The sequence below is a fragment of the Meleagris gallopavo genome, chromosome 3, assembly GCF_905368555.1.
Source record: "Meleagris gallopavo chromosome 3, MGAL_WU_HG_1.1, whole genome shotgun sequence".
NCBI lineage: Eukaryota > Metazoa > Chordata > Aves > Galliformes > Phasianidae > Meleagris > Meleagris gallopavo.
In genome coordinates, this window is record NC_139406.1 from 20,793,087 (window position 1) to 20,808,151 (window position 15,065).

The 15,065-nt window shown below is 35.2% G+C and overlaps 1 protein-coding gene across 7 annotated transcripts in view; it reads left to right on the forward strand.

The window, feature by feature from the left end:
- CDH18 (cadherin 18) overlaps positions 1–15,065 on the forward strand; it is a 238,312-nt gene that overhangs the window by 186,291 nt on the left and 36,956 nt on the right. For all 7 annotated transcript variants that reach the window (XM_085220396.1, XM_085220394.1, XM_085220398.1 and 4 more), the window contains one exon: positions 4,068–4,321. In XM_085220396.1, the coding sequence (XP_085076522.1) occupies positions 4,068–4,321 (254 nt within the window). The remainder of the gene's footprint in view (positions 1–4,067; positions 4,322–15,065) is intronic.

A 15,065-nucleotide genomic window follows, 5' to 3' on the forward strand; every position in this document is an offset into this window, starting at 1 on the left:
ATTAAGAACATGAAGAACAAAGGAAGAATCTGCAAGAAAACAAAGTAATTCTTACGCTGAATATCTAAAATCCCGTTTCTTATTGTTGTTGGCAGACATTTCTCTTCGTTTTAGAATATGATAAAAGCATTTGTTTCTTGTTCTTTGTCATACACATGACAGTAACTTGAGTCCCTTTCCTATCAAGACAAGAAAGGGTACATTTTACTTGGTTAATATTTTATTTCAACTGAGAAATGTAATACTTAACAAACCATAAGCTGGTGTGGAATACTTCCATTCTCTCATTCTGCTAAACAGCACAGATTACCTGAGACAGTAGATGAGCAAACTTCTTAGCACAGCATTGGACAAGCTGTAAATGTAAAATAAATGTTGATTTTAATTAAGTATTTTAAGCAGTATTCCAACAAAATAAAATTCTGTACATTCAATTGGAAACAGATTTCAGTTAGTGAATATTTTATCAAATACACAATGAAAAATACTTGAGTGATTCAAATATGTAGAATCTGGCTTCCTTTGAAAAGTTCCTTACTTCTCAGGAGAGAACAAGCAAAACCAAAAAATTAGTACTAATTGGGACCCCTGGTAATAGTATTCTGTAGCACAGTGTGTATCTTTTCTCCAAGATATCTCAATGTTGAAAGTAGTTGTTGTTTTTTGTTTTTTTTTCTTTACCTCTGTGAATCACTGTGCAGGAGTGTAGGCTTTTTCTTCTTTTTTTTTTCTTCTGTTTCCAGGTATGATTTTCATTTTGGAGAAGTTGTGGAAAGAAGACAAAAGAAAATCAAGAGAAAAAAATTGCTTTGGCTGTGGTTTTAAAAACTTAGGCTTCTTGAAACATCAGCTTTTTCTGATTATCTGGAATACTCGTGTACTTCTAAATAAAAAACATTAATATTGTCCAATTGAATAACTACATAAGAGAAAACAAGACTTTAGGATCCATATTATGCCTAATGTTTTTTGAGAGAAAATTAACATTCTTGTACAACTTAATCCAAATATTGTCAGTATAAACTTTATTTTCTCAAATCTCCTATTTAAAATTTGCCATCCTATTTTGAACTTGTTTATCTTAGATATATATACTACAAAGCAGTGCAAATAATGATTTAATATTTGACCTGTTCATAACAGTAATATAGTATAAATAAATGAATGTCATGTAAATTAAAACCAGAGAATTCTAGAGTATGAAATCATATAGATTATATAAAGTTGTATTTACTAGATTAATTTCTGTACGAATTGACCTACTAGGAGTAGTATTTCTAGCTCTTTTTTCATCACAAAAAATTATCTCACAATAGTAAGTTTCCATGCCTTTAATATTTTTACTTGTACATTCAAGAAAGGGAGATGAGAAACAAATGTTTCATACTATTATTTTTAGGAGAATTAAATTGTTTTTCTTCAACACAAAGAGGAGTAATCAAAGAAATATATATAAATCCTGAACAGCTGTATTTCTTATACATCAACAGTCAAATTTACTTTAGATTTTATCTACAAAATATACAGACACTGACAAATCACACATTGAGTTCCTCATAAGTCTTGGCTTAAGCACTGGTTTTCAACTCTCTAGTGTGATAGGAAATAAGAATTTATCATTGATCGAAGGCTTGAACATTTCCATTGATTTCTGTTCAGTCAGGCTGTAGGTCCACACAAAACAATATTGATTTTTATGACATTCTGTCACACCAGAATTTCTACCTGTGGGGATTCCAGTTAGATCATTGACCTTCTGGGGTGTGGGCTAAAGCATGGCACAGGAGATGAAAGAGAAGAATATACATATACTTTGTATAATATTTTGAGATATATTTTTCTGAGATCTAAATTTCTGTAGTAAAATAGTATTACATGAATGTGTAAATTATTGTTATGCTGTGTTCTGAGACTGATTGAAATTTACCGGTAGTACATATCTGTACTAACTATCTGCTTTGCTCAGCATGGCAATACATATTAACTACCTATCCTTCTTTATAAATCAACTGAAAGTAGAAAGTTGTAACCCAGTAAAGTCTTGAGGTATTTATTATCATATGGTTGCTTTTCCTCAACATTTAAATGCACTCAGAGGAGTGCATTTAAAATGTAACACTGAAGTTTAGCAGTCTATTCAGTGACTGCCTGAAATGACATATTTTCTTGAGACTGATGAATGACCACTTGGCATTCTTTATAGCCTCATGAGTCTAACTGATTCCTGGAAACTTGCTGAACTTCATGTAATTGCAGACAGATACTGATAAAAGTTCATAAAATTACAACAGGGATTGTTCATGATGCTTGTACATTTAAATAGCTTTGGTCCAAAGTGCCTTGTTTTATGGCTGCTTTCTCAGGCTCCTCTGCTGTTGGCCTTATCCTCATCATTGCATTTAGTCCCTACGGTCAGTATAGTACAAGTATAGTTCTTCATTTACACATTTATCCTTCTCTGCAAAACCAAAAAAAAGTTGATCTCTTGGTTATAAACTATTGTATGTAGAGTTTGTACAACATGTTGTGTAATGCAGTTTTTTGCTATTTATTTACTGGTTTTGAGATCAGTATCTTAAGATGTTTAATGCATGTAAATGGAAAATCTATTTTTATAGACATTTCAGCAATAAACACCAGCAAACAATATATGGAAAAGGTAACTTCTCACAGTAAGGTCATGATTTACCGTCTGTGAAAAGTAGTAAACTATTTTAGCGATGCAAAAGAAAACAGCCCAGAATAGCTGTGGTCCTCTCAATCACCCCCACTACGTAACCATCTAACAGTGGCAGAGTTGGGAGTGGTGTGTGTCATGGCCTATCCTCTGAGCTCATACTGGTTCTAACTGCAGTAAAAGGTTGCATAACTTACTGTCCTGCACAAAAATTGAAGACTATTAGCCAGTTCACGCTCCTGATTTTAATATTAATTTCAATGTCTCTGTAACAAAATATTGTCCGTAAAGCTTATCATTTAACAGCATGAAACTGAATCTGCATACATGAATTTCATTTTCATGATCTGCAAGGCCATCGTGTTTTATTAGTAAGCCTAAAACGTTTCAGAGGATTAAAAGAGATATAAAAGGAGTGAAACAGATAAAATGTTGATATGCAAATAGCTAACTAGAAGTACTACTCCTAAGAAAGGAAATGCTATAGGATACATGAGTCAAACCAATTTCTTTCTAGTAGAGGTTTAGAATTCCTAGCAGGAATCTATTGATTTTACTACCTTAATTGATAACTTTAATTATTAAAATTAATGATTTTAATAATAAAGGTAAGACTAAAATGGCAGTAGCACTTTACTGTACCCTGTACAGATGGGGATTTGCTTTATGTTGGGTTTTATTTGAACATTAGGCCTTGTAGAAGGCACGTCTATAGCTGCAGACTTTCTTTCCACTTATGGCTGTTTAATCCATGTGCAGTGAAGCAGTACACAGTAAGACAGGCTGAGAAGTTGTCTCTCAGGTTGCTGCTGATAAAGAATTTAAAATAAGATGGTCTAGACTATAGGTATACATCATTCATTTACCTCTCTTTAGAAAAGCATGCATGTGTTTAGGCCATCCTTACATATTTAAATTTCTGTGTTGTATTACAACAGTATTTTCATGCAAGGAGTTGCTTTTCAGTTGTAGGTTTAAGAGAAAAGGTGCCCAAAATAATTCTAAATCCCCATCACTGTCTATTAAACGTGTTAATTAAAGGTATGAAATTAATTTAATTTGGAATACTTCTTAAGCCTCTAGCAATGACCACTAAATTTGAAGAGTGATAAAATCCAGAGACTTCATTGTCGCAGAAGAAGAATTTGACACTCAGTCACAACCCTGAGTTCTCCCAGAACAAAATTCTGTTAGAGAGAAAACTTGAGTCATCCTACTCCATGTATAACCTTCTACTTACATTGTATGTCAGTGACTGTCAAAATATCACAGAATGTTGTCCCTTCACAGTAACCTGCTACCAAACTAAACTGAAAAGATATAGTTAGCTACCAGGCTAAACTGAAGCACAGAATGGTAATGAGAAATACTTTTTTTTTTCTGCCAACAGCCGCTCAACTATGAAAAAAAGAAATCCTATACACTTAATATAGAAGGAGCAAATACTCATCTTGACTTCCGCTTTTCACATTTGGGACCATTCAAGGATGTAACAATGCTGAAGATCATAGTTGGCGATGTGGATGAACCTCCTCTCTTCACTATGCCTTCCTATCTCATGGAAGTTTATGAAAATGCAAAGATCGGGACAGCTGTTGGCACTGTAACAGCACAAGATCCTGACACTGCCAACAGTTTAGTGAGGTATAGTAAGTTCAAGTTATATTGGATTGAATTCCATCTGCTAAATGTTTAATGAGATTTAGGATATGTGAAACAGTTTATTTTAGTACACGCAAGGAAAAAGTACGTTGGAATCATAGTGTTACAGTCTGCCTACGTGGATTTGATTTAATAATGTAAACTCTACCTTTTGTTGCGTTACATAAAATCATCATTTAGCCATCAGTCTGAGCAATAATGTAGCTTACATGTATGTTATTCATACATCAGCAGCACTTCTCCAAGCAAACCACTACACAAGACCAGTACATGTTAACACATCATGTAAAATTATGCACTTCACTGTCCTTCTGACAGTGAGTCTTGTACCACTGGTTATAAATCAATTCATGATCATAATGCTGATTTTTTTCCAGTTATTCAGATATATGCAGATATTGAAATGGTCCTCTGCACTCCTCCTACACTTTCTGTGCTAGGTGCTTGTGCAAGATAGGAGCTGTATTAGGTTCTCTTTTCCTGACCGTCATGCAGTGTAATTGCTGCAAAATTATATTTCTAGAGGAAGCCATTATTTTCTTATATACTACAGTTTTAGTAGAATAATGAAGAAAATTAATAATGCAACCCACTGACATTGCTAATCGTGTGTCAGGCTATCTCTAATTGCAAGGTCTGGTGCAAGTAAGAGTGCTGAGAAGTAAATGCTTCTAATATTAGATGTATCATCTGAAAACTAAACAAATGTTACATATCAGGAAGGCAAGATTTTGATAGCCTTTCAATGAAATTCTTTCTTAAAGGGAAAAGGAGAATTCTGTGTTGTTGCCCTAATTGAAATAGTTCATATAGCAACAGAACTGGGTTGGAAATAAGTAATGATCTGAACTAAGGAACTGAAATCAAACTGGAAATATCCCCACAGCAAGCTTGAAAAAGCATGGATGCCAAAAATATGCATATGGATGATAATCTGGCTTCTTCTAAATGTAAAAGCATCTGGATTTAACCTTGACTGCCCTGGAACTAAACTACTGTTTAGAAGATGATTTTAGGTACATGTTTTCACCTGTAGTAGGATCTGATAATGTATTTTACTCACTTTATATGCTGGATATGTTACTTTCTAAACTGACATACAATGTGTGAATTTTGTGGAACAACACAGAAGTATTTGTCTTGAAAGTGGTACTGGATTTAAAATGTTTCAGGAGAAAAATATTCATGAATATATATTTGGGGTTACTTTTTATGACAAAATGATATAGCTTTTGTGGAAATTATATGAAAATTTACTTGGAGAACAGTATTTCAGAAGCTAATTGGGCTCCTGACTGAACTGAAGTCTGTGGATATTTTTTGTGTGATAGTTTTTGGTAGGATGAAACAGTTTTTGCAGACCAATGAAATAAATAGGTTTTTATGGCTCTCTCGTGTGAACTGTTTGAAGATGCAAAATGTTTAGTGTCAGAAAATCAATATATACAATTTCTTAGTGGCAAGTTATTGCCTTTGAAAAATCAGCACTCTATTATTTATGTCCAAATCATAACACAAATTAGAAAATACCACTAAAAACAACTCATCAGTGCCTGTAGTTTTTAATAGTATAATTCTGAAACAGCAGCTAACACTACCAGACTAGAAGTTGTAGTAGATTGGAAGTAGAAAGGACAAGTGCAAGTTCTACCATATTTCAGCCATCTGTGGCCATTGAAATTCTTGTATAGAAAACTGTAAGACAATAATAGTGACAGAAAAGCTACAGCAGTTTGCATAATGTCTGGGAAGGGCAGAAACAGTTTTTCTCTGGTGAAACAGGAAGTAATTTGAAGTAAGAGCAACTGGAATTTCCAAATATTTTACTTCTGGTTTTATTTTCCTAAACAAGAATTTGTAACCAATGATTGAGGTCAGAATATGAAATATCCATATTATTCGAATAAGTTAGTTGACTTTTTTCCTGTTTTCTGACCATTTTTGTGCCTTTCCTTCCATTTCTTTCTGTTGAATTCAGAAATTATATAAAATGCTATGTGTGAGACTGATAAAGCAACACATACACAGATGTAGCCATATCATTTCTCTATTGTCCATCTGCTAGAAGAGATATGGTGCTGTGATTTATTCACTCCCCAGTTAGCTATCACTTTATTTTGGTGGCTGCAATGAGTCTTATAAGTGGAATAATGGTGAGAGGAGTAGTGACAGTAATCAACAGTGCTGAGGGGAAATCCTTATAAAATTTAATTATTAAAGCTAAAAAATATAAATAAATGTCTTCTGTTATTATTGGTGGTGAAGAGTCAGAATACTTTTTTTCCTCATTTTCTTGCTGCAGTTTCATCCCAGTAATTTCAGCTTGCTTCTGAACCAAGTCATCTCAGGGGGCTCTGACTTTGTGCCAGTCCTTGTAACACTGTTCAACATTTACAATCCTAGCGAAGGAACCTCTCATAACAACTGAAGCTGTTATTGGTTTATTTTATTCAGACATTATTTGGTTGGCAGTTTGACAGTTTTAAAGGATTTTTCTTTTTAAGTGAGTATATATTTTTTGCATAAATAGAAATGCATTTTCAATGAAATTTTTGAAGTCCTCTATTTTGAAAATTATAGTTCTATTGAAATAGCAAAAGTAAACATAGCCATAGAAAATACAAGAAAGACAGATAAATAAACTTCATCATATATTAATTTTAACTATTTGTGAGTGGTTTGGAAAATAACCACGTGCTAAAAAATTTATCTTCTAAATGAAGAGAAAATATCCCAAATTGTAATTTATTCAAAGAGATTACAAGCTCATTGTGTCAGGTCGTTTACTTTCTTACCAAAATATTTTATTGCTTTTAAAAATCAGGGTTATGTCTTATAAAGTATCTGATGTGCAAGCAAGTATTGAAAGTTGCCAATACAATATGAAAGAATGGATAAAGATTGAATTCACTTACTGTCATTTTATTTTAATAAATCATTCATTTTAAATCTCTCTGCACTTACTTAGATATCATTTCTTTTTCTTCCTGAACCCAGACACAGCAGAATTCTGTGGAGATTAGAGGTGAAAAAGTTTTTAATTGGCAGGATGCATATGTGTAATGGGAGCAGCCCTAGGCTGCTAATACTGCCTCAGGGCTGCAGTTGTGCCTGTTGAAACCCTGCCATCTTCCTATAGGTGATATTTAGATAGTGAGTGCGTCTAGCCACAGTGCCTGCTCACAACATTCCTTGGAGCTTTCTGATTGCATCTGCTCTATTTTCAGTGGAATGCTTTTCAGAAAGATAACACCGCCACCATTCCCTAAGCCCCTTCTGAGTTAATGGGTCAGAAAAGAGCAAAGGCATGGTTTGAGGACCACAAAACTTTATTGAACTCTGATAGAACAGTGAAAATAATTGTATGACATGGGCAAATTCTTTCATATTAACTTTATCCCAGGCTGATACTATCTTAAAAGGAGCTGAGCGTTGTCTTTAACAGTGTAGTATGTGAGAAAAAAGTCGCACTACTACAGAAGCACCGTATTAGGTCTTGTTATATTAATACATTGAAATTCAAATCATTTTCATGTTGGACGCTGGCCAGTCTGTAATCTTACCTTGTTATAATGAATTTTATTAGCTGGGACTGAAATTGATTAGCTATAGGAAATTGGAGTGATCTTACTGACTTCCTAATGTCACTCTGAAATAACTTTCTACTCTGTTCTCTTGTCACTACTGCTTAAAAGTAATAGGCAGGAAAAGAAAAAAAAAAAAAAGTTACACATGGTTTTCCTTCAATTCCAGGAAATGCAGAACTAGCCAACTGATAATGAAACAATAAGAACAAAGTGTTAAACAAAAATTACCCACACAAAGTCAGAAAAGGCCTTTTTGTGAATGTCAGACTGTTCATTTTGTGGTAAGAGTAGGAGAAAGGCATAAAAAATGTTTCAGAGGATTCTGTTTATATTGTATTTTTCTGATGTGAAGCTTATATTTACTGGAGGTAGAATAAAAAGTGAAATTCTTATTCAGCCATTCACTCAAATTTTGATTGTACAGTATTGGCATGTTTAGTGGAGGGAGATGATCTCTCAGCCATTTGATGGGACTGGGAACATTGAAAATGAAAATTATATTTTACAATTTATTTTCTTCCTGTCCTGTGAGATCAGTATCAGTTTCTATGCTATTCCTGCTGGAAAATTTAAGAATCCTCTTCATCTTTTTGTATACATGCGTCTTAATTGTTGTTTGGATGTCTTATAAGCTGAATAAGGTCAGTTTGCTGTTTTATATCCTGTGCATAGGATGCTTTGTTAGATGTACTTAAGGCAGCTTGCTGCGATCAATGTCATTGTGTACAGTGACCATCTCTCCTTTGCATGCCCAAAGAGGAAGCATCTCCCCAGATCTTGCCATCCCTGAGCTTGTGGAGTGAGGCACTTCTTTGCTTAAGCTGTCAAACATGGCACTGTCACAACCCTGTGACCAATACCTACAGGGACACTAAAGTATCTTTCCAGAGTATGTGAATGCCTCACAGCTAGCAGAGAGGAGCTGTGACCTCATCCATCTCACCTTCTTCTTCTTCATTCATTTGCTTTCTGCATTCCTTCAGTATTATTCTTCCTCAAGAGAATCTGTAAATCAGAATAGAAAAAGAGCATCCTTTTTGGAACAGCTAAAGCCAGAATATATTTTTTTCTCCAATTTCTTCTCTGATTCTCTATCTGTCTTCACAGGGAGCAACCATTTTAAAACCTTTCTTTACTGTGCTGAGGTTGGAGATCTGTTGCTGACTTTTTCCCTGAGGCCTCAATTTATTTTTGATTCTTGTCAAGCTGCACGTCCCAGGCCTCCCACTTTCCCATGAAATGGCGCTGCTGCCATCCCCAAAACGAATCTGCCTAACAAAAACATCCACCTCTCTGTTCAGGAGCTGGTAAGCTGTTCTGACAGCTGTTCTCTCTGGGAAGCATCCAGTTCAGGATGGTGGTCAACATCTCCCAGCAACCAGAGCCACCTCCATCCCTTACTTAAATCTTTGATAGAAATACTGACAGAACATCCTAGTACTGTGGCTGTGAGAGCCTGATTTTTTTTTTCATTCCAGTACATCATTGTTTTTTGTTTCTTTGTTTAAGTGTAATTTCCTCTGGCTTCAGAGTGCCTACAATATTTAAAATTCCTCTGTTTTAGGAATTGGTGTTTATATCTGAATAATCTCTAACGAAGTCTTTTGGTAGGACTATTCACTTCCATAAATATGTATAAATCTATTGATGTTGCTTTTATTTGGTTTGCTCTTTAGCATGAAAAGATAGAGGGAAAAAAAAATATATAAGTAGAATTCCATTATTTAGCTGGTAAACCTTTGGGAACAAAAAGTGATTGTCATATAACACTGACTGCACTTTATTTTTTGGCAACATTGGAATCTAAATGTTAATGTCTCCGAATAAAAATAAACTGTGATGTAACAGTTCTACTATCAACGCGTCAATTTAAAATGCAGTTGGACAGTTGAAATCCTCTGAAGAAATTCATGAAGTCAGGAAAAGAAGAAAAACTTTTATCTTGATTTTTACTTCTGAATTATGCCTCTGAGAGTGTGGGATATTCTTAGCCTACATTTACTGGCAGAATTAGCTAGGAAAGATGATCAGTGGTTTTAGCACATGTAGACAGAAATTGTCAGCTAGAAAAGATGGGAGTACAGAAATGTCTCATTTCCTTCAAGTGAACAGCATTCCTAGTTTCCAGTGTCCAAGGTGAGCAGTGTGCCAGCAGTGCTCAGGCAGTGGGAACAGGAGCAGCAGCAGGGAGCCAACTTCTGCATGAAATGCAAACCAGCAGCAGCTGCCACTCAAAGGCTTGGCTGGGAGGGAGGCAGCAATTTGCAGCTCCTCCGCACCTCCTGGGACCTGCTACCTCACCTTCCTGGGATGAGGAGAAGGAAGACTCTGTCACATCTGCCAAGCACAGATTTTGATACAAGAGGTGAGCTGGGAGTGTTGGGCAGGAGATGTCAAGGTACTGCTGATCAGCTGGCAGCCAGCACCTGAGTTAACTCAGTGGGAACAGCATATCCTGCAAGCACTCTGAGAGGAGCAGTATTCTCTTCAAGGTAATGCTGTACTTATCTGAAAGAAGTGAAGAAATGATAAACAGAGATCATCTTCTCCAAGCTCTCTTCAAATGTATTTCATTTTCGCAACTGGAAAGTACAGCCTAAGGTGCTGCAGAACTCTGGAACATCTAATGTCTCCTTCACCAGACTTGCTGCAGGGAGAAAATTGGTTACCTGCTGTTTTGGCAGACGACTGCCGTGTCACACTTCCCCATTGCTTTTCTTTGCTGGAGAAGTTTGTTTGAACTATGGGGAAATTGACTGTCCCTGGAAGGGAGGCAGTGTGGTAGAAGGCAAGTGTGGCAGCAGGCTGCCTTCCCACCACCTTGTTTGTCTTCATGGCTCTCTGGCAGTGCTGCTGCCAGGTGGGAGATGGAAGGTAAGGGCATGCACCAGAGTTAAGGCCCACCATGGCACACTTCCTGCAGCTCTCTACCTGGCCAAACACAGGGAGCTGCAGCCAATCAATTTCCTTGCTTTTCTTCCTCATATACCTCCCATGCACTGTATAGTTGTTCCTCGCACATTTATTTTCTAGTTTTTTGTTGTTGTTGTTTGTTTTGTTTTTAAGTTCTTTGTCTTTTGAATCTTTCTTTCTGAGAGATTATTCACTAATGTATTTAACCAATCCAACATACTTCCTTTTAATAGTATTTGATTTCTAATAGCATTTAGATGGCATGACTGACGAGTTTGGCCACTATTCCCACTAATTTTTGTTAGTGGTTTTTTGTAACCAGTTTCTGTTGTTATTTGAGAGCCGACTATTAGATTTATCTCTATATACAAGCTCAAAGAGATGTTATGAACTGCAAATCTGAACCCGCCTGAAATGTGATTTTTGGAAGTTTAGAACTAAGAGTTTTGTAGACAAGGTGGTAATTTCTGAAAGAGTTCTTGTTTGCTCATATTAAATTTAGTAATAAATAATAATAGCATAGCAAAGGAATGTCTTAAAGACTTGCTTAATGACAAAAAGCAACAACAACAACAAAAGTCAAAAAGCTCAAAACACTATTTAAAATCTCAAATTCAAGGCTTAACTATGAAACATAAAAACTGGAAGTGGACGCTGGATCTTAACAGACTATACCACTTATTTATCAATTACCAAACTGATTTTAATGTTATTTCAAAGCCAAATAATTTAGTTAGATTATGAAAATAATTATGAGTTTTATCTTCAGAAACCTTTCTAAAAGGTTCAGTGATTGTTATTAAACTCCTTTAGCATCTTTTAGAACCTTCTTCATGCTCAAGCATTCTCTGTGCTGTTAAAACCCTACTACTTTAAAATGCAAACTGCTTTATATGTCAAGAGCGCCTAGGGCCCATCTTGCATATAATTTTCTCTTTATTTCCTAATTCATGCAAGCACTTTTGGTTTTTTAAAAAAAAGAAGTTAAAAGGAAAAAAAAAAAGTGGGAATATCTGTTCTTACTGAAGCGCTGCTTCACTAAAATCCAGGAAACGAGATGTGAAGTCACAGAAGCTGAAGTTTTGGTCAGAAGTAGGAATAAGAAGACTGGTAATGCCTTTCCATTCAGTGACTCTACCTGGGAAAAAAAGATGATACATGTTGAATTTCTCAGTGCCTATAGTTTTGATATTTAATTTCCTTCAAACACTCTTTGGGAACTGTGACTAATAGGTTTTCTATGTTCATAATCTTTCTAAATGTAATTTAGTGTAATAGAGTGTATTCTGTTGCTGATTTGCATCATGCATAGTCATGATGAAAATTTACTTTTGGCGTAACTTTGAAATTCTGAACTTGCACTATAGCTCTTTGCAACCTAGAAAAACCCATAATTACCATACCAGCTATTACTAAGGAAATTAACTCTGTCTCAGCCAAAATCAGGACGTAGAAAACTTCGTAGCTAATATTTTATAAAGCCTTAAAATGTTAAGTGCTTTATAAATACAATGAAAATTGTTCTACATGTCCTCTTACATGTGACAAGAATGAGTGGCTCTATCCTACAAAATATTTTTAGGGTATCTGAGTGTAGAGCTTTATCTTAATATTCATAGTTCCTTGCTCTTTGAGAATGTCATTTGTAGCTTGTTTCACACAGACATTCATGAAGGATGGGAGCCCCAGTACTGCAAATGGCTTTTAGGCATGATACACAAAACAATATTTAGGAAGAATATGGATTAATGGGAGAGAACTAAACTTCATAATAAGAAAGCTTTAAACAGGACCATTGTTTTATTTATACACGATCAAGAAAAATTTTGTTGAGCTCTAGATATTTTAATATGCTGTAACTGTATGAAGAAGTTAGGATGTAGAGAAAGTGCTACTGTGGATAAATTATTATCATTCCTTATTTTTCTGTTATCACTGGAAATGAAAATGTTACTGAATGAATCACCTCAGGATTGTTTTATTTCTATGAGTGACATAGAAAGTGCAGTTTAAATTATTCATCCAATACTGAGCTTTTAGCTTATATAGAATGTATTTAAGTGATTTAGAAAAAAAACTGGAAAAAAAAATCTAAGACAATGTTTTGTTATGTCTACAGAAATGATGTGTTAGGGTGTCACAACTTACAGCAGAATTGAGCTTCAGTTTTTCTACATAAGTTTCATATTTGGTAAAGATACTTGTTCTTTTTGGTTCTCTTACTTCCTCATAGCAGGAAATATAATAATTTGTTTTGATTATGAATTACACATGCACAAAAGCAGCAGGGTATTCCTATTGCTTTTTTTTTTTTCTCATTAACTCCAATTTAAAATTATGTCTATTTTTAAGCTTGTGTCTGCAAATAGTCCTACTTTTTATGGTTATTAGCACAGTATTGACTCTGAGTAGTCACTCTGTCTGATGTTGGTAATAAGTAAGCGCTGTCAACAGCAGAGGCAAGATTCATGTATAACATATATATATATTTTTTAATTAAGAATACGTTTTCCATAAGAATAGCTGAGTGAAGATTTTGTTTTTTGTTTTGTTTTCCTGTAAATAATTCTTGTAATTTTCAGGAGACCTCTAGAGCCAAGAACAAGGCTATAGTCAGGGAGAAGGAATTACGTTTTGTCATCACATACCTGACAGAGAATTGTGACAGTAAAGGGTTTGCTAAGGTCTCCAGGAAAATTATTTGGTGAACAGCTATTCTTTCTATACTTCCTCTGTCAGTATTCCACTTCTTGCAGAAGAGGTCTGTGTATACATGTGCTGACCATCTTGTCCAACACAACTAGACTTCATTATTTCTCCCTTAACAATAGCACAGCTAACATGGTCCAAAAGTTTGTCAAGTTGCCTGCATTGCCAAGTATGAAGTATAAGGCCTGGAGGCACTGATCCAATTGAAGCATGCATCTTCTGGATAGACTTCAAATCTTAACACAGCTCTGTGCCAAGCATGGCAGCTGTATGTACTTTCTGAGTTTGATTCCACTCTGGCTACAAAGTTCCTTTGTAGTTAGGAAAAGGTGGGACTATCTGTCTGCATAGGAAGTAAAACTTTTCCACTGGTATTGGATCAATCTTTCAAAACATTTCTGTTACAAGTAACTGCTTGGAGAACCTGCAAATCCTGCTCACAGCTGATCAGCTTTGCACAGCTTTCTTTTTAGTAGACTAAGACCAGCAGAAACACTGGTAAAATCAATTGTTCTGAAAGTCGAAAGTGAATTCTGATTCCCAGTGTGTGGGCAGCTTGGACCAATACTTCTAGATAAAATAATACCAAGAGAATAATTGTGGAGGTCTTTTTCTTGCTTTGCAGTGTGTCCATAGCAGATCTCAGTATTCCTTGAAAGCAACACAGATTTGCTTGGATATCTGTAACATTTATTTTGTCATGATCAGTGACTGTCAATAATTTATTTTTAATTTATCTATTGAGTTTACTAAGCATATCAACTTTCTAAACTGTGTCTGCAACAAGCTCTGTGATTCAGAAAATAGTAATTCATCATTTATGATTATTGTTATTATTCTTTTCTATCTATGTTGCTTGCTTTATTGTTGTTGTTTGTTGGTTTTTTTTTTTTCATCCAACTTAGGACACCATGATTAAGTAATGTTTTCTGGAAGAATACTTTCTGACTTGAATTCTTTAAAAGTGATTCCCCCGTCTCCTACAATTCAAGATCTTTCCAGTTTACTTCTAATATGGAGACCTTTTAAGTCTTTTTTTTCTGCTTGAAGCAACTTCTGCTGCCATTTTCCACATCTTAAGTCTCATCACTAAGCACTTTTGATGTATTTTATAATGAGATGTTCCTAAGTGTTGGTAATTGATGGGTCGCATGGGTTCTGACTTAGTTTGGATAGGAGAAGGTACGTTAATTTTTCATTCCAGAGGAGCATAAAGGTTTGCTGTTGCTCAGATCACCCCCATGGTCATATGGGAGCTGTTTCACTCTTCAGGATGGTGAGAGGGAGGATGCAAACGGTTGAAAAGGAAAGATTTTCTAGCCAGGTTTGGTCCGCTCAGATTTCCAGTGCCTGGAATATATTTTTAATTCTTGAAAATATAGGAAACATGAAAAGACAAATCTTAAATGCCACAACCCAAACTGCCCTATTATAAGCATATGTAAAATATTTCTTACTGCTAGAAGAGATGGGTTCAGTTTCTCTCTAATAGGGAAGATCATCACATCCTAGCTGGC